Here is a 19,880-nt window from a genome sequence, read left to right on the forward strand (position 1 = left end):
GAAAGAGAACCAGTCAATTATTGGTGTGAGGACAACTGGAGAGCTCTTTAGAAAAAAAAAAAAAAGTTGGATTCACACCTCCTGTTGAATGCCAGAATAAATTCCAAAAGGATCAATGGTTTAAATGTAAAAATAAATCCATAAAATCCTAGAAGAAAACACAAGAACTTTTCCTTCTAAGTGAGGAGTGGGTAAGGGCTTTCAGCTACTCAAAATCCAGAATCCATAAGGAAAAGAGCAATACAGTCAATCAAAAACTTCTGTGTGGGAATAACATTATAGGCAAAGTCACAAAGCAAACGGCAAACTGGGAAAACATACGAGCAATTCCTATCATACAGAGGGGCTAAGTCTTCCCCATTTATACACGCTCCTAGAATGGGTAAGTGCTCGAAAATCTGAGAGAAAAATGAGCAAAGGGTAAGGACAGCAGTTCACAGAAGAGGAAAAAAGACGTTTACCTTCACTCAGAATAAAGGAAATACAAATGGAAACTACAGCTATCTAGAGTTCTCCGGTCAGACTGGGAAAAGCCCACACGTCTCCACCGCGTGCTGGGGAGGCTACAGCGGTGCCGGGAACCCACATCAGCACAACTCATGGAGGGCGAAACCACAAACTCCAGACCCAAACACCCTTTGAGCAAGCAACTCGCCACACAGATGCTTGACACAGGTGAAAAATGACATATGTACCAGTTTAACTGAAAGAGCGAAAATAGGCATCTTCACTTCTTCCGTGAGGACTGGCTACGTGATTAAGGGAACAACCGCGCCATGAAATTCTGTGCGGCCGTAAGGAAAGGAATCAAAGAAGCTGGAGATGAAGGGCGTGATAACCATTTTACACTGTTTACAAAGCCAGGGGCAAAAGCGTTTATAGTATGCTACCTTGTGGTATAAAAGAAAGGACTGAGATTCTGCATTCTGCTAGTATATGCAAAAAGAAATGCCAAAAGGAAACGAGTGACAGTGGTTGCCTGTGGCTGGGCTTGGAAGAAACTGGGTGGATGGGGACCCACAGGAGACAAATGGTTCATTACAGACATTTTTATTTATTCATTGGTTCATTTTTAAAACATGGGACTGTATTACCTATTCAAAAACAAATTTCATTTATAAGTATGAAATTGTGGGGGTGCCTGGGTGGCGTATTTGGTTAAGCGTCCGACTGTGGGTTGGGTTGTGATCTCGGGGTCATGGGATGGAGCCCCAAGGCAGGCTCTGTGCTCACTGCGGAGTCTGCGTAGGATTCTCTCTCCCTCTCCCTCCACCTCTCCCCCCTAAAATAAATCAATAAATCTTTAAATAAATACAATCCTAACCGTGGTAAGTACTAGGACAGAAAGGTGCGTGGCACTCTGGGAGCGTGTAATGGGGACCCTGAACTGCCTCCCCGAAGAGGGACAGCTTGGACCCCAAGGCTCGGCAGTAACTACCTGGGTGAAGAGGCCTGTGGTCAGAGGAGGAAGTAGCACACCAAGGGGACAATGCACGTGCCACTTGGTGGCCAAAGAGCTGCAGCCCACACCCCCAGGCTGGAGCTAACCCAGCCTCTGGAACAGTTAGACTTACTATGCCAGAAATCATAAGCTGGTCTTCCAGGTCAGCAATCTGGGGGTCCTGGGACATAAGAGGTGGTGAGGGCCGTCTCTCTTCTCACACACACAGACACACACACAGACACACAGACACACAGACACACCCCCCTGCAGCCATGGCCTCCCTGCCTCCAGATCAGGAGAAAAGTAAGACCCAGCCATCTCTATGTCCTGCAGCAGGAGGCAGGTCCTACCTCGGTGAGGCCCTCCTCAATTTCCCGAAGCGGCTTCTATTACCATTTCATGGTTACCTGGCCCAGGACCCTGCCGGGGGTGGGAGGGGGTGCAAGTAGGAGGCAAGGGGGGGCCTGCCCCTCTCTAGGCAGCAGAACAGAAGTGGAGCTGAATTGGAGCCCTAAGGCAGCAGCTCAGTCCTGCCCAGCCCCCCTGATCCTTTCTGCCCATTCTCTGGCCTTGGGCTTACTCCCAGAAATCAGTGGTCATACCCTGAACCACCCCCACCCCCACCCCCCCACCCCCCGCCCAGGAAGGAACAGAGGGCCCTCCTGGACCACAGCAAACACTGCAAGGAGTTTTCGAGGCAGAACCCAGTCCTGGAACCTGTGGGACATGTGGTCTGAGGGGTCCCTGTTCCTGTCTGTAGCACCAGCTGCCAAGCCCAGGCCCTCACTGGGACCCTGGACCCTTCTCCTGGGGAAGGTTGAAATGAAAGGCAACAGCTAAAATCCCCAAGGGACTAGGAGACCCAAGGGAAAAGTCCAAAGTTCATTTGGCTGAGAAAGTTCCTCGAGGTCTGGGAGATTTTAGGGAAAACTGAAACTGTGGAGGGGAGCAGTGCAGAAGGAAGGGCTTGTTCGGGGCAGACTCGCAGCCCGAGATGGCTCTTTCCCAAGCTCCTGTGCCGAGAAGCCGAGAAGCCAGGCAGGGTGATGAAGGGCTCAGCACTGCCGCCGGCGCAGGCCCACGAGCAGAAAGCCCTGGTCCACAGGGCTTGTCTAGGAATCCATCCTCCACAGCCCTCGCCTGCATGGTCAAAAGCTTCTCCCTCTCCAGTGATGCTCTACATACTTGAAGATATGACAGCTCAAGCCCTGGGGACAGGAAGACAGGTGGAAAAGCCAAAGAATGCTGGGCTGGGAACGGGTACGGGTCCAAGCCGGCTCCTTTACTCCCACCCAGCCCCTGAGACAGTCACCTCATCTCTGGGTCCTGACACCGTACATGGGTTGCTGTAACCAGTAGGCTGCTCGTGCTGGGTAGACGCAGGGATGGGGGGAGAATGAAGATGCTCGGCCTCCCAACCCTCTGGCGAGAGAGCTGAGTTAGTATGGGGAATATCCCTACTGCCAAGGAGAGGTGAGCTCCAGGCAGGCCTGGTGAGTGTAGCCAGGGGCACCCCTGACATCACGAGCCCCTCAGGCAGCCCCACTAGCTCAGACTCAAGACTGCAAGCAGGATGACTGCAAACCCCTTCCGGACTCCGGCAGAGCCACCACAGAGGCAAGCCAGGCTGGGGAAATCTACTGCTGGGCCATGAAGGCCAGGTCTCTCTCCCGCTTCTTAAAAAAGCCCAGCTTTTCAAACACGTGAGTCCTCCCCTGCCACTTTCTGCAGGAGTTTGGGGGGGAGGGGTAGAAGAATCCCCTGAGGCATCCCTGCAGCTGGGGAACCATGATAGCAAGCTGTGCATCCAACATTCTCCCCAGAGCTTTGATCCCTGGGTACTCTTGGCCCCTCGCTCAAAGATCAGCTCTTGCCAAGCTCTGTGCTCACCCCAGTGGTCTGTCCCGTGGGGTCCCTGTGCGCAGGGGTGGGCAGAGACGTGCCCACCAGCTAGTCCCAAATTCCCACCATAGAGGCCCTCGCTAACATTTCCCAGTTGGTCCCATGACCTGGACAAGCAGAGGAGGCCAGGTAGGAGCCAACGGGAAGCAAAGTCTTGGCCAGGATAGTGCCCAGTAAGACCCAGGAGGCCCTTCTGTCCCTCAGTTAAAAGGTCCTGTGCTCTGGGAGGTGGGGGCTTGGCCCACGCTTCCCATTAGATCGGTGTCTTGCCTCCGCCCCCGCGAGAAGTTGGGGCTGCACCTTTCTGTGCACACCCCATGGCACCTGCCAGCCTTGCATGGGAAAACCCGTGCTCCTTGCAAAATGGAAAAGTCAGGAGTTAGTTACGTTAATTAAACTTTCTCCTGGTTGCTTGTTTATGGATTACCAACTCAGAAGAGAACTGAACGGACTCCGAAAATTAGAACTAAGAGCTGCTTGTCTTATAGACCAATCAATCAGAAATGACCCATTGCTGGCATTTTCCATGAGGAACTATGATTCACAGGATTCTGATTTGCATGCAACTCGTCAGGAGTAGAACTTAGGTATAAAAGAGGCACATCCCTGCACCCCACCCCACCCCACCCCTGCATCGCCTTCCACCAGCCACACCCTGAGTGTTACATGTACAGCCTGGGCAACGGCATCCCGCGACCTCTGCTGCCCCCGTGCTCCACCCCACCCCACCCTGTACTCCAGAGTAACGATGGGTAGCCGAGAGGGGCCGGGCCTGTGCCCTGGTGGATAATACCAGGTCCCCAGACTTCAGTTTGCCACACACTTGAGCTAAAAATTTCCACATAAAACGTTTTTTGTGGGCCTGCCAGAGCCAGATGGGGAAAGAATGAGCCTCCGCAGCCTGGACGGGGCGTCAGCAGCAGCATCCCTGGGGCTTCAGAGTCTGTCTTGTAAGAGCCAGGTCCCCGGCAAGGCCAGGAAGGAGCTGCCAGAGCGAGGCCTTCCCTTCCAGAGGGCAGGGGCTGCCAGGCCAGGCAGACGGCACACGCCAAAGAGAGGCTTCAGAACTCATCGGCAACTTTCCCAAGAAAGCTAACGTGTTGTGGGCTCAGCAAGGCCAAATTTGGGGAAACTGAAGTGGAGAGATTTGACCATCATCATTGTCCTTGTCAACAGCCGTCATTTATTTAGAGCCTCCCACGTGCACAGGGCTTCCTGCGTATTCTCTCTGTTAATTCTCACAACCGTGAAAGGTTTCTAGATAAGGAAACCAAGGCTCAAAACGGCCAAGAAACTGGCCCAAAGCTATGGAGCCGGCAAGTGTGAGGAGAAGGAGGTGCGGCTGTGGGCCTCGGACCGGTGCTCCTTCCAGTCTGGCCCCGGCGAGTGCCAAAGCCCGGAGCTGGATCCCCACCGTGGATGCACCACATCTCCACCCCTACCCAGCCCCCCCCACCCCAAGCCAGCTCTCAAGGCCAGACAGCCTCTTTCTTACATGGCCGAAGGGGTCCAGGTGGTTGTTTGTAAGCTTCAGCTTCTGGAAGGAGACCAGCTGCCGCATCCAGTGGGCCCCAGTGGCAGGAGAATCGGGATGGACATAGAGCCTTCCTGGCATGGCGGGCTCCGCCTTCCCTGCCACCATCCTGCCGACAGAGTAGATAGAACCACAGTAGTTGATTATTCTGGAATCTGGGTCTGGAAAAGCCCAGATTCCCTGCCTGCTCTGAGAGCAAATCCCCACAAACCTGAGGGGGGGCAAAAAATCACTGCTCATTCTACACTCTCAGATTAGGACTTTGTGAGCAGGAGTGAGGGTCAGAGGAGAGCGAGCTGAGGAGGGGCAGCGATTCTGAACCTCTTTTATTTGATTGCAGCAGAAAGAGAAAGGGAAGGTGCAGACAGGTGTGATTATTTACTTCCGAGAATGGGGCTAATCACTAATCTATTGTGGGGAGATTTAGGCATTTCTCTGTACATGTTCTAGTTTCAATTTTAAAATGTTTTAAATTATTTTATTTGGACGGAGCTTCTCAGAGGACCTAGACAGCTTTCAAATTGCTTGTCCCCAATACAGTGCTTATCCCCAGAGAAATTAGTTGGCAACTGCCCCTCAGCCAGAGCCTGTTCTGAATGATAATCCAACCCAAAGAGAGAAGAAATAGAAACATGGCCCTTGACAGGATGTGGCCACTGAATCCTGCTTCTTCAGCCCAGTCTCTGCTGACCCTGCTACCAACCCCTGTGGAGCCCGCATCCGCTGGCTGCTAATTCATTCAATCCCTCTCTCTCTCCTCTGGAGCTCAGTCCTGGGCTCTGGGGACAGACAGGGTACAGGGGAGGTCGCCTTAGGAAAAGCAGCCCAGTGTTCATTTACCCAGCCCCCATTTTGCCCTACAACCCACTTGTTTCCCCCCTGGCCTTTGCCAGAGGGTCTCGTCGTCCAACCACCAGGCAGCTGCCCCTCACTGTGGATCAACGGCTTAAAGGGAGGGCTCACAGCCAGACAATGAGCAAGTGGAATGACAGCAGAGAGATGCCACGGACCAGGCACCTGGGTGCTAACCATCCAATATCAAAGTCCCCCAAGAAAACAGCTCCCATCCTCCTCCCCAGTGCGGTCGGACCAGAGCCTATATCCGTCCAGTGCTGGTGTCCATCTTCCACCCCACAGCATGGTCACCCATCCTGTCTGTCCACAGCTCTAGGGAGAGAACAGACTCTTGGAAGCCACCAAACACTCAAACGCTGAAGCTCCTTTCCAGCCCCAGCCCCGTCTGCAGCCGGTGGGCAGACATTTGCCGACCCTGCAGCTCCTGCGGGCTCGGTCCCCAAGGCTGCAGGTCTGGGCAAACGCTGGAGCTAACTGGTGAGTCCCCGGACCAAACACCAGGTGGTTGGGAGAAGACGGGGGATGCGAGGGTCCCAGGTTCTTACCATTTGTTGTCACAGAACTTGTAGCGGTGGTCATCTGCAGGGACGACGTCAATCAGCAGGATGTACTTGGTCTTGGGGTTCATGCCTGTGACTTTCACCTTGTAGCTGGGGAACATCCTCCTGGGGGAAGCCAAGGTGTGAGGCAGAGGCATAGACGGCACCAGGAGAGATGGCACACAGGGGTGAGGGGACAGAAGGCCTTCAGAGACACTGGCCCCGATCAGAACTGTGTGAGCTGGTAAGGCCCGTCCCTCTCTGGCCTCAGCCCCGCCCCCCCAAAAGGGAAGGGCTGCACTAGCCGCTCTGAGCCCCAGGAGCTGTGTCTAGGAAGAGGGCTTACCTGGCTTCCCCAATACAATTCCCTCTCCCCCACGATCCCCTAATATTTAGGCCTACTAGTTGTGAGCAGCTAAAGCACAGAAACCCTCAGGGTCATGAGAGAAGATTTCAACACCAACCTGGCTGCTTAATATCCCTCCTGTCCTTTGTCAGTCCATACACTACTAAAGTTCTGGGATGCCATTACAGGGGCCAGAGCAAAAGATCTGGAAGTCCCTGTCAGCTGCTTCTGTAATCAATGGAGTGTCTCCTCTGGGCCTTGCCTCTGTGGAAACCTTCAGGCCTCAAACCAACTCACAGGAAAACAGGAGAGTGCTGCTAGGTCTTTGGATTCCTTTGGGGTGTTTAGCAGAAGTGTTTAACTGTGTGAAGACCTTGCCTGGGCCTGTGCACACTAATGGGGGACCAGGCGAGGTCAGCTCAGGAGCCTCATGGGGAAAAGCACGGATTCTAGAACCACTGTGCCATGGGTTGTGAGGTGTTAGGCAAGTTGCTTGGATCCCTCTGTGCCTTGGTTTCCTTATCTCTAAAATGGGGATGTTACTACCTATCTTATATGTTGGTGTGTGGATTCATTGAGTCCATTTGTGACTCTTACCACTGGCCCTCATTGCACTCCTCCCTCCACAAATCAGTGGATGACCGACCTCTGGGAATATGGAGACACCAAAAAACAGGAAGTTTTCCAGTTTCCACAGCTCATGCCAAGACTGTCTGGGACCCTGAGGCTCGGTGAATATTCTAGGGAAGGGCTTCCCCAGACTCCTCAGCACACACACGACCAACAGCATGTACACATACCTGCAGGGGCACAGCTCTGCCCCCTGGTCACCAGGTCCCTGACACTCAGCCTCCCCAGAGGGGCAGAGAGAACTTCCTCACAATCCTCCTCGGACACCCCCACCCTCTCCTAGCTGATCTCCCACAAAGGTGTTTCCCCCGACAGAGACGCTGCCGATCCAAACCTAACTGGAGACACTAAGGTGTCAGGAACCAAATCCCCTGAGTTGGGACAGTGCCCAACCAGTCCCCTCAAGGAAAGCCATCAAGAGGTCGTCTGCCTCCTCACTGAGCTGAGAGACTATAAGGGGAATCTCAAGAGAAGCTGTCCTAGGCACCTCAAACAGATGATTGGAGCCCGCCCCCGCCCCATTTTGTCAACAGGGGTTCTAGCTTACCTGGACAGGACAGGGCTTCTGGAAGGGTTCAAGGCCTCCACAAGCCGGCAGACCCTACAGCAAGCCCCGGCCAGGACCGGGAGGTAGAGAGTTCCCTTCTACCCCTGGCCCGGCCCCAGTCTGCTCACCCTCTCTCTTGTGGGAGGAAAGGCCCGTGAGAGCACTGCAGCGGGCCAGGGACGTGGGAGATGTGTGGCCCTGTGTATGCACGAGCGCCTGTACGTTGAGTACACAGTGGAGTGCGCATGTGTGCGTGTGTGCGTGCCTGGAGCGAGGAGGGAAGTTCTAGCTGCAAGTCTAGGGACTTATAAACCGTGTGGAAGAATTTGTCTCAGATGTCAATTGAAAGCATTTTCAAATGTCCACCCCACCCCCTCTCCAGGAATGGGGGAAGTGAGAGGGCTCAGGAACCCAATCCTGCCTCCTGCTTACCAGCCCCTGCCAGGCCTGGGGGCACAGCTGGGGCTTGCACCACCCTCTTTCCTGGCCCAGCCTCTTCCCTGATAGGCCTAAGGCTGAAGCGGGGAAGGCAGCAGCTGCCTCACCTCCCCTCCTCCCTGGGGGAAGGCCAAGAATCCTGTCCCCTCCAGGCCACCATTTTGTAACTGCTACAGAAACTGCCACGAAATGGGGCAGGCCTGGCTGTGCTTGGGCTGACCTGGCACGGGGCCCTCTAGGTGGCAATGGCAGAGGGCAGATATGGCTGCCCCCCAGGCCAGTATGTACAAGGGGGCCAGGAGAAAATGGCTCCCTGCCACTTGAATAGTCTTCCTAAGCTAGGCCGAGAAGAGGGTGAAGGACCTGGCCCCTCCCCCACTCCTACTCCCTACTACACTTCATCTCAGCTGCTCAGGAGGCCAGGCTGACATGGCTAAGGGCCTATAAGCAGCCTGTGCTCAGCTCCTCAAGGCACGGAACTGGGGTCCTGTGATTTGGCTTCTCTTAGAAGCTGACCATAGACGGGATTCCTGATGGCAAACACCCTCAGGAAGGCTTTGCCAAGAGTTGGGGCAGGGAAGGAAGGGATCCCCCAGCCTCTGCCTCAGCTGCCTGCCAATTCCCCTCTTCCAAGGGCAGCGGCACTTAGAGGCAGGGAGGGGGATGGGATATCGGGTCTGAAAGGGGAGTTCAAAGGTCCACTGTTCCAGGCTGAACTACTCAGGCTCAGCAAGCTCCACTGCTTTCCCGCCAATAGGTGCCTCCCCGTCAGGGTCCAGTCTGGTGACTGCTCCTGAGAACCCCGGCCTCGGGGAAGGCCCTATCATTTCCCCACCTGCGGGACTTCAGTAGAATGAAGGGCACACCCAGGTGGGGGACCAGCTGCGTGCGCAGGGGAAGCACCAGGTCCACCCCGCCTGTAAGCCGCCCTCCCCGGCTGAAGGCATCTGCCCTTGGTTCCAGAAGGGACTAAAGCTGGAGCCCAGGGGCCCAGCACGGGAGCATTCAGGGGTGGGCATGACTCCTGCCCCAGAAGGCAGGCCGGCTCTGGGAGCTGTGACACCCTCAGGGCTCCCCCTACACTGTAAAGGCCCTCTCTACTGAAATCCATGAAAAGACGGCGCCATGTAAACTGTTTCTGTGACTTAGGACATAAATGGACCTGAAAACCACCACTGTGGGGGAAATGCACACCTCAGTGGGTCGCGGAGGGAGGGCCAGGAAGAGAGGGAAGGACTCAGCGCCGCCTGGCTCCCACTCTGCCCCGCCACCAGCGCTGGCCCGGAATCCCTGGCTCGCCTGTCCCGGACACCCTGCGGCCCCCCCTACCCCGCTCCCGCGCCGTCGAGCCCTCTCCCCCACTCCGTCCCTGCACCCCGCGGGCCTCCCGGCTGCGTCCCTGGCGCCCCCTCGGGGCTCCGGGCCCCGCAGGCAGAGAGGCGCTCCGGGCGCACGCGGAAACGGCTCCGCCGGGGAATAAACAAGCCGCCCGCCCCGCCGCCCGAGAGGAGATGAAAGCCGGGGGTTTCTCCTCTGATCATGAAACAGGCTCTGAAAGGGTGCGGGCTGGAGCCTTTATCTACTTCATACTCGGAAATGGTTTTAGAATGAACTGCTAAGATAAGCTTCCTTGGACGTTTCTCGGCGTGGGAGGCTTGCGGGGCTTGGGGCAAGGGATTCGGGGCACTGTGATTTTGGCAACGACCCCTCAAATGCTCGCTCGTGGCTGAGGGGGGACGTGCAAGTTCAGCTGGGCTCCGAGAGCTGCGGGGGCTCCCGGCTCTCCGGCCAAAGCCATCGCCAAATTCCTGGCCTTGACCCACGAGCCCCCCACCAATCCAGATGGGGGGGGGTGCAGGGAGTAAGCCGGACCTAGGAGACCAGCCAGATTCTCTCCACCTAGGCAGGCCACCAAACCCGAAACCTGAAGGCACCCGACTTTCTCTGGGGGCCCGGAAACCCCAGGAGCAGCTAAATGTGCCTTCCCTTAAACACAGGCGCAAAACCAAATCAAAGGATGAGAGGTCCAGAGAGGGGCTTCGAGGGGGGCAGGGAGTGGTGGGGGGTGAGAAGGCACACAGGAGGTTTCTCCCCTGTTTCTTTATCTGGGTGGAGCTTTGATTGGAGGTACTCATTTTGTGAAAGTCTATAGAGCTGTACAATTAAGATTTGCTCATTTTTATGCAGGAATATTCCACTTCAATAAAATGGACATTGAAAATTATACCCGTATATATATCATATGTGTGCTGTCCATATACACACACATATATATATACACCAGCAGTGCAGCCCCGAGTCTGAAAGGAACCCGTTGCAGGCAAAGGATGGGGATCCACTGTAAACCCCACTCTTCTTTCTATCCCTAGTGTCTGGGAATCTTGAGAGAGATTTCTGAATATGTTGGGAAGAGGTTAAGGCCCATCAACCAAGGCTCAGTTTGCTGGGGGGGGGGGGGTTGCTGTGTTGCTGCTGCTGCCTATACTGAGACCAAACCTTCTAGAGCCAAATGATTTCTGAGAGCAATGGCAAAGCTTCATAATTTATTTCCACTTAGACACACACACACACACACACACACACACACACACACACACAGAGTTTTCTAATTCACTCAAAGCATTTTTAAGAAATATTTTCCCTGGGGGGGGCAGGAGTGAGGGTGTGTGGAATGGATGCTGTTTTGGAAGATCAGTTGTTTCTCAGATTTTTTTTTAAAGACACTTCCTTCTGATAGACTTTTGCTTTCAGAAAATACTTTAGAAAGAGATCAAAGGACTCTCTCCCCAACCCACTTTCCCAGTGTCTTCAACCCTTACTTGTCTTATCACCCACGCCACTGGGCTCTGACGCTCTGTATACAGAGCAAGGGCAATTGGCTTTGAAGCCCCGGATTAAGCTGGGCCAAATCCTTGCCTCAGAATAACAAACAATACAGGTTCAACAGGAGTTCTCATCGGTAGTTCATTTTTCAAACGCAAATTCACTGTCACTAACACAAGCAACATTGAACTCAACAGGCTATGAAGGCTGATAGTGGAGATTTATCTGGTGGCAAAACCATGACCTAGGAGGAGAGCAGTCAAACGGTTAGGAAATCTTCATTTTTGGGAGGTTTATATTTAAATTTTTGTGGAGCTCACTTTTATCTATGTTTGGGAGAAAATGCAGTTTCTCACATGTATCAAGCTTGGCAGGGATGTGAAGGAGGTAGAGAGAGGAGGGGTCTGCTCTCTGCAGTAAACGGCTTAAAACTTGTGAGTGCAGGAGCCTGAGAGAGACAGAAACTGGCTGGGAGGATTCTGGCCCCATTTTACACCTGACATCAGGGGTTACTGAGTATTCAGAAATTGATGTCTCCTGATGTGATTGGCATTTTATTCCCCAGATCGAATGGTTTGAGAATCCAAAGCCGCTATCCAATGAAGGGGATTATTCTGTCCTTGGCCTTCAGACCTTCAAGGGCTTAAGGCAAGAGGCTTGTGACCCAAAGACTCACACTAGCTTGAGAACATTCTGGTTCCCCTTCTCCAGGGCCTGCCTCTCCCTCAACCAGACCATGCCCCTAACCCGCCAGGGTCCCTAAGGTAGAGCAACAATCCCACGTTGAACGGCCTTGTAAATAAGCCATAACAGGAATTTCTCAAAGTTGGGGTTTTGTTCTGGGGTGGATTACATCCGCTTGGCTTGTGTAGACCCGGCAACTGCCTAATCTTGCTTCTATCTATAAGAGCCAAGTGCCTTCTCTTCTCTGGGGTCAGGTTTGTGTTCCCTCGGTTCTCCTCCAGCTCCAGCAGTCTAGGAATCTGTGATTCAAGGTTCAGGAGAAGGGTCCAGGCCATCTGCTAAGAAATGCAGGTGTCCCAGGAAGGGTGCTGGTAGAGACACAGAGAAGAGAACCGGGAGTCCACAGGGGCCCAGCAAAGCAAGCTGCCTCCTGTGGCTGCCCAGGCCACGGGGATCAGAGCCCTGAATTTGGTCTCTGAGGTCAGTGAGCACCTATGCAGGAGGAAAGAGGGTCTGTGAGAACCATGGGGACGGGTGATGAGGCTAGTGACTTTCTTAAGGACTAGACCTGTTGCAGGAATAACTTTCCACCAGAGAAATGGAAGAGTGTGATGAAACCATAATTGGTCGACTTCATGGCAGCCATTTAAAAATTATCATCAGCATTCCCTGAGGCCCATCTCTAAGCCTCCTCTAGGATCGGGCACAAACATCTGCCTGATGTTGGTCACCTCTGGAAGTGTGTGTGTGTGTGTGTGTGTGTGTGTATTGGGCGAGGGAAGGAGGAGGACCCATGCAGATGCAGGAAACCCCACTGAGGAGAATCACAAATGCCTTTTGTTTTAAATGGCAGAGGCCAGGTTTGCCCCAAGAACACGCTGGCCATTTATTTTCAAAAAACAAGGTTATTTCTGCTGCCTAAAAAGGGAAATTCTGGATCTTTCTCTTTTTTCTTTCCTTCCCTCCACCCCAGCAGTCACAAGAAATAAATTCCCCCTCTTCACACCTATAATCCGCTCAACAATTTACCATACATAGCTCACAGGAGCCCTGGTTTGAGTCTCACAGTAACCGAGAAAGGAAGGATGGCAAGTAAGTCTACAGTCACCGGCTCTGTTTTCCGCAGCACCACGGAGCCACAGGAAGCTTAGAGACTTGCCCAAGTGCACTCAGCTAGGAAGAGGCAAGGCTTGTGACACCTGGTTCCCCACTGTCCTCAAGGACGGTTCCAAGTGGCACCCTCTACCAGGTTCCCCTTACGCAGCCTCCTTCCCCATCTCCCAAATGCAGCAAATTCAGGCCCGGATATCCCCCTGCTTCTTCTTCTGAGAGAGGCTCTAGGTGGCCTTGCCACCTACCGGGGCCCCGGTGGCCAAGTGTCCAGACCTCAACAAAACAAAGGAAACCTTGCAAGGCCTGCCAGGGAGCAGACCCCACAGCAGACCTACACCACACACTGCAAATGACCAGCTTTTTGTTTCTTTTGAACAGCCCACCGTTCTTTGAGCAGTTCAGCAGAGTTCTTTAAAAAGTAGAAGAAAAATGCGGAGTGGGTGCCAGATATTTCTCTAATTACGATTAATTTTAGCCAGCCTTTATGGTATGCTTACATGTGCCCGGAGCTAAGCTAAGTGCTGTGCATACAACCGTAGTATGGTTTTGCAGAGGGGCGTGAGGACAGGGCAGAGACCCCGCAGCACCTTGCCTGAGGAGTGCACAGACCCAGCCGCTGAGTGGCACTGGAAGCTGCTGAGGTCTGACCCCCCCATCCCTGGCTTCACCACCTTACTCCTTGGAAAACCCCATTATGGGCCAGGCATTGGGATGTTTTCACACCTACCCTGTCCCCCAGGGACCAAAGTCAAATGTGAGTAAGTGGGGAGAGGGTCGTTCTTCCCCGCTTCTCTGTCTGCAGCAATCCCCCTTCACTGATAACCACTGGCCTAGCCCTCCTGCCCCTCCCGGGACTCCCGGCCCCACCGAATCTCTCTCGTCCTGCCCTGTCTGCATCTCCCTCCTCTCACCCTCTCCTCTAGTCTCTCTCCCACAGACACCAGCGCATTTTAAAGATGTTTCCACTTTATAAATCATTGTTTCTGGCAGCCACCCGAGAGCTGCTCCCTAAACAACACACACGGAGGGCCCAACAGTGCCTTTCCCTTGGCTGAGGGGGGTGCTGACAATAGAAGACCAGCACCCCTGCGATGAGAGATCTGGGGTTCACAATGCCCCGGGAAAGTTATGGAAATAGGAACACATAGTCAGGTCCCCTTCCTCCATCTGTTGAGGGCCATCTCCGGGTCCCCAGTCAATGCAATCCTGAGAAACCCGGCAGGTCCCCAAAAGGAGAAGGACAAAGCAGCCCCCCGGGGGGCCCACAGTGCTGGAACTGGGACCTTCGGCGTCACGATCCTTATTTGCATTTTATTTGCATAGTGCTGCCCCTCCCATCCTTCCTTCCCTAGGGAGGCGTTAGAGGATGCCCAGCGTGAAATCCTGCGGCCCAGTCGGAAACCGTGGTAGGACGCGGGGCTAAGGCCAGAACGTCCAAGGGGCCGCCTGTCATCCCTCTGGCTGGAGCAGGAGAGAGGACTGGTAAGGGAGCTCCTGAGGATCCCCACGGGTGCCACCAGTCACCTTCCACCCCGTTAAACACCCCAGCGCTGACCTGCCCGCCTTCGTGATGATCATCTCGGTGCCCGCCTCGTGGAACTTCTTCCAGAGCTCCTTCTCGTGCAGGCCCACCTTGATGTTCTCGATGGTCTAGGGATGACAGGGAAGGGGACGCATGTCGGCCTGGGCCACGGCTCCACGCGGAGCCCTCAGGACGGAGGACACAGAGCCAAGGAACTGTGCAGAGGACTGCCAGCCCCAGGACCCCATGCCTGAAGGTTTCGTTTCATAAAATTATACTGCACCCCTGGTGAGTTTTTCAAAATTTAAACATTAGCTGAAACCCACTGCTTCGGAGCTGCACCTATAAGGGTCCGCTGAGGACACATACTGACCGTGCCAGGGTAGATGGCACACTACACAAACATGAACACTCCACGCGGCGGGATGTAGCCACAGGCTTGCGGACAGACACACAGACACAGGAGAGACGCACGCACCCGCAGACGCTACGCAGACCCACGCAGGCCGAGGGCGTGAGCAGACGGATTCCTTTCACTGTGATCATCAGGTTACCGCTGTGACCCTCTCAGCGACGTCCCCGATGCGGCTCCCCGCTCGCACCGGCTGGGATCCGTTCTTCCCTCCCTGTGCCAGGCTTTCGCCCCCGCCCTCTCAGCATCGCCCTTGCTGGACACTCGGCCCGGGCTCGCCCCGCAGCCACAAGGGTGCCCTCCCCAGTCTGTCCCAGAGTAGCCCCGAGGGCACGAAGCAGAGAGCTTGAGCCCTGCCCCGCGGAGCAGAACGCGCGGTCCGGGACGCAGCCAGGTCCCCCGGGAATCGAGTCCTGTCCTCTTTGGGGCGGACTGGCAGACGCAGGCAGCCTTGCAGACAGACCCACGCCCGACCTCTGCCCGACGGCCAGCGGGCCCTACCTGCTCAGCGGCGGCGGCGGTGTCGGCGCCGGGGCCCGGGGGGCTGCCGAGCGCGGCTCCGCTGAGGCCCGGCGCAGCCAGCGCGGGCTCGGGGGCGTTGGCGGCGTTGGAAGCGCTGGCCTCGCCGAGAGCCGAGCCCGGGGCCCGGAAGGCCTCCTCGCTCTCCGACAGGCCCTTATCCTGCAGCATCTCCTGCGGGCACAGCACACACCGAGTCACATGCCCGGGTCCACACTCGCCAGAGGCCCCGAAGCCCGCTCCAGCCCAGCCTGGGGACTTCGGGCCGAGAGGGAAAGGCCGCCCCGGCGCACGTGGACACCGCCCCCTTCTGAGCTGGGGGAGGGAGAAAATGCGGAGGGTAGGACGGTGGTCTCCTCCCTCTGGGTTCTGGACCTGGGAGGGTCTGTGTGCGGTTCAAGGTCTGCCTGCCCCTGGGTGTGGGGCTGTGTGATGAGCAGGTCTGGGGGAAGGACCGCCCTCTCGGCATTGCCCCAGCTGTACCCCCAGTCCCTCCCTCCTGCTGGGCTCCAGTGGAGCCTGAGGCCCGGATCTCTTTTCACTGTTTCCTAATAACTGTGGTCCAGGCTCGCTCTTGGGTCAGGGCAGCCAGGACACCTCCTGGGTAGGCACCAGAGGACAGCCAGGCCAGGAAGGCAGGGCCCAGGCCTAGGGCTCCACACCTGCAGAAAGGGCCTAGGGCTGGGCAGTCCCTCAGGCCCCTGCTCACCCATCTGCCCTCACCCACTCCCTTAGACAGCAGTCAGGTACAGCCTTCCTGAACCAAAGGCTTTCACTCCTGCACATTCTCACTCCCACAGATACCCTATGGGTCCCTCACACAGGCACACATATACTCACACCCAGACACAAGCACCCAAGAGCCTTCTAAGTCACTCAAGCCACCACACTCTCCTAGGGCAGCTCTGATTCAGGCCCTGAACTCAGCTAGGGGCCTCACAGCCTTGCCCACACATTCACATTCGCTGGCTCACTCAGTCACACTTTGGCTCCAAAGGGCTCTGCTTTGGGGCAAAGGACTGAGACCCTTCCCAGCTAAGGACCGGGCCAGTTGGGGGTCCAGTTCACAGGCACAACCTAGTCCTGCTACCAGGCACAGCCATCCTTCCGCAAGTGTCTAGAACTATTCATCAGCCTGCCCCAAGTGCCTGCTCCATTCTAGAAGTAGGTCCTAGGCTATCAGGATGGGAGCCCAGGCTGCAGGACCTGCCTTTCCTGCCTCCATCATGGATGCAGCCCTGCATTATCTACTCCTTTCCACCTCCCTGCTCCTCTCTCTTCTTTTGCATCTGGTGGGTCTTTCTATATGCTTGGCTGCCTCTCTTCCTGTCTTCTTTCTGTTCTCTCCTGGGTCTCCCTGAGCATCCCAAGTCCCAGGCCCCTGACCATCCTGCCCACTGGCCTCCCCATCCCAGGTCCTAGACATTGGCTCCCAGGGCCTCACAAAGTAAACAAGCCAAGTGCAACCGAGGGAGATAAAAAGGGGCCTGGGCCAGTTGGGGCTGGGAAAAGCCCATAAAGATAAAGCTGACAGCCCTCCCAGTCCTCCGGCCACGGGCAGCAGGAAACAAATCTTGCCCCACAGGGCTAGCGCCAGTACCCGCCTTGGGCCACGTGCGGGTTCTGAGCCAAGCCTAGGAAACCCGGAACACCCCACTCCCCACCCCTGGCGAGGGGGCACTGCTCCACACGGGGAGTTGCACTCTCTGGCCCAACACGCTGGTTCCAACTGTATCTGGGGTCAGCGGGATGGGCCCCCGCTATCGGCTAGTCCCAGGTGCGGCGGACCGCGGGGCCAGAAGGACGCGCCGCCTGGCGCAATGCTGTCTTGGGCACTGGGTCCTCTACGGGACACTTGTCACACCAGGAGCCATTCAGGTCCGCCTCTGACTCACGCCCGGCGCTCTCAGTCCTGTGCACGGAGCACGTCCGCGGCCGGCATCCACTGACGCCAGTCCCACGGCTCCGATCCTGGATGAGGGCAGCGCGGTGCTCTCCTTCGCTTCTTCCTTTTCTCTCCGCCACGGAGACACATCCCGACATCGCGACAACTGGCCCTCTCCCTCGCTGGAGCTCCCCGCTAATTTCCTTTTCTTCCCTCCGGGCTGGCCCAGAGTGGCCGTCCCCGTGGGTCCCCTCGGACCCCGAGCTCCCGGCGCGAACGAATTGCACAGCCGGGTTCCTCACCAGCCAGAGCCCGCGGCCCGCGCGGCCCGCAGCCTCCGTGCTCGCCCGTCCCGCGGACCCTCCGTGGACGCGGCCCGCCGGCTTGGCGCCCTTCTGCCCAGTCCGTCACTTTCAGCCAACTCGTTTTCTAAGGAGAAGAGCATTTTATTTTTCACTCTAGATTACTGGTGATATTTTTCTTGCACTGGAGGAATTAACATTTTGTGTTATTTTAAATATTTTAATTATCTCTATTATCAGAGCAGTATTCTGGGCAGTTCAATGACATGAAGAATATCCTAGCACATAAATTATTAGCAGTTTTAATTTTTAATACTGTAAAATTAAAGCACTGGTTTGATTTGTTAATTCATCATTATTAAATATGTTGTTGCTTTCCTGTCCATCATTCTAGGGCCTCCTAGTACCTTAGTGATACTGTTACTAATAGGTAATTATTAGATATAGTATTCCAATAGGTCATTGTAATCTATTCTTATTTTAATTTTTATTCTGTAGCCTTAAAATGCTTCCGTTGCTGGCTCCTGGGTCTCTGTATTTTATCACAGTTTCAATAACTTGTTATTTACCATAACTTGTAATATTATTGTTCCCAATATTGACGTTAAATTTCTTCACATCCTTTTAATACTTCTTGTTATTTTGTCATCATTTGTTTTGTTAGAATTGTTCACAATACTCCAGGTATTCTTCATCACATCATTACAATATCTTGTTACTTTGTCATTATTTGTAATGTTACGATCTTAATTCGCTGGCTATTTTTCATCACATCATTACTGCTTGTTATTTTGTCATAATTTGTGATATTGCTGTAGTTCCTAATACTCTGATTATTTTTCATCACGTTGGTATGATACTTCTTATTACTCTATCATTATTTATAATGTTGTTGGGACTATTAATACCTTGGTAATAAATTGTCATATTATTCCAGCAATTCTTGTTGCTGTCTTTGTTTGTATTAGTATTGCTCTAATAATTGCAAAGATTTTGGTTAATATTTCATAATTCATTATAGTATCAATAATAAATTATATGATCATATTCCCTCAATACTACTAATAGTAGTATTTCTTTTAATAGTATTTTCAACTGTTCACCTTTTTTCCTACAGCTTTGTCATTTATTATTTATTATACTATTATTATTGATTTTAATACAATGGTTCTTATCACACTGTTCCTATATTTGGAGTTACTTTGTCTATAATCCTTTTAAATTTGCGGTTACAGTTTTCACTTGGTTGTGAAAGTAACTACTATTTTACTCTTGTTTTAAAGTGTGAGCACTGTTAGTTTTGCGGCTTAGCCTGGTTTATTTTGTGATTGCTCACATTTTGATAATTCTTGATCATCGATAATTATTTATATATAATGCTCCTTGCTTTAATTTTGACGAGCCTGTTGCATCAAAGGCTCTGAAGTCCGGCTTTCGGATCACACACTTCTACATCGATACCGCCGTAATTACCCGGGCCCTCTTCTTGGCCTTTCTTAGTCTGCAAACACCACTTTCAACACCACCGCTCCTCTTGTCACGGCTTAACCTCGTTCCTTTGGCGCTGGCGCTGTCGTTTCATTGCGTTTGGGTCCCTACATCCAATTCATACTGTTATTCAGAGGAGATGAGGGCTCGCGCCCCAAAACGCGGGGAGTCGGGCCGAGGCGGCAGCCTGATCTGAAGCACATCTCTCCACCCTCCTGCAGCCTTGCGGGTCCCTAAGGTTCTTACCCCGGTCCCGTTACTCTCTTTTCCAGTTCATCCTGCACTGCCCTGCAGCCTAACCCTGGGCTCAGGGTGGCCCCTGCCCCGCACGCCCGGCTCACCCCCATCCCCGCCGGAAACCACACTCACCCTAACTGCGCTGCCGCATGCGGAGGCGCCTGCGGCCCGAGGTCCACTGCAGGCTCGGGTCCGAGGGGCGCGGGACCGCTGGGGCACCGACTCGGGGCCGCTGGGTCAGTGTCCCGCTGCCAGCCGCGCCCTCGAGGCCGGACACATCCCGGCTCTGGAGCGGGCCCTTGATCTCCGACGCTGCACTTTGGGGCCTCAGCTCCCTCCTCCTCCCTCCCTCCCTCCGGGGCCGCCACCCCCCTGCGCTGACGTCGCCGCTGTCAATCAGTCTGCGCCCGCCGCCCCCCGGGGAGGGGGGCTCTAGGGTCCCCTGGCTCGGCGGCCCCAGGACCCCGAGCCCCGAGCGGGCCTCGCGCTCCCCCACCGCGCGTCTTGGTGCCCTCCCTGCGGCCCTCGGGTCCCGCCGGCCGGGCCGGGGCTGGGAGCCCCGCATGTTTTAGATTAGAGGGGCGGCAAGAGAGAGCGCGGCCGGGCCGGGCCGCACGGCTCGCACCGAGACTCGACAACCAGGACGGCACGCCCCGAGCG

The 19,880-nt window shown here is 54.7% G+C and overlaps 1 protein-coding gene across 2 annotated transcripts in view; it reads right to left on the reverse strand.

Annotated features, from left to right (window-relative positions):
- The window catches only part of TBX4 (T-box transcription factor 4), a 31,293-nt gene extending 11,771 nt beyond the window's left edge, over window positions 1-19,522 (reverse strand). For both annotated transcript variants that reach the window (XM_026517921.4, XM_026517920.4), the window contains exons 1-5: window positions 19,353-19,522; window positions 15,291-15,482; window positions 14,411-14,505; window positions 6,281-6,400; window positions 4,842-4,989 (exon numbers count right to left, since the gene is read on the reverse strand). In XM_026517921.4, the coding sequence (XP_026373706.2) occupies window positions 4,842-4,989; window positions 6,281-6,400; window positions 14,411-14,505; window positions 15,291-15,479 (552 nt within the window). In that variant the 5' untranslated portion in view covers window positions 15,480-15,482; window positions 19,353-19,522. The remainder of the gene's footprint in view (window positions 1-4,841; window positions 4,990-6,280; window positions 6,401-14,410; window positions 14,506-15,290; window positions 15,483-19,352) is intronic.
- Window positions 19,523-19,880: the final 358 nt, after the last annotated feature.

Source organism: Ursus arctos, unplaced genomic scaffold (genome assembly GCF_023065955.2).
Source record: "Ursus arctos isolate Adak ecotype North America unplaced genomic scaffold, UrsArc2.0 scaffold_24, whole genome shotgun sequence".
Lineage (NCBI taxonomy): Eukaryota > Metazoa > Chordata > Mammalia > Carnivora > Ursidae > Ursus > Ursus arctos.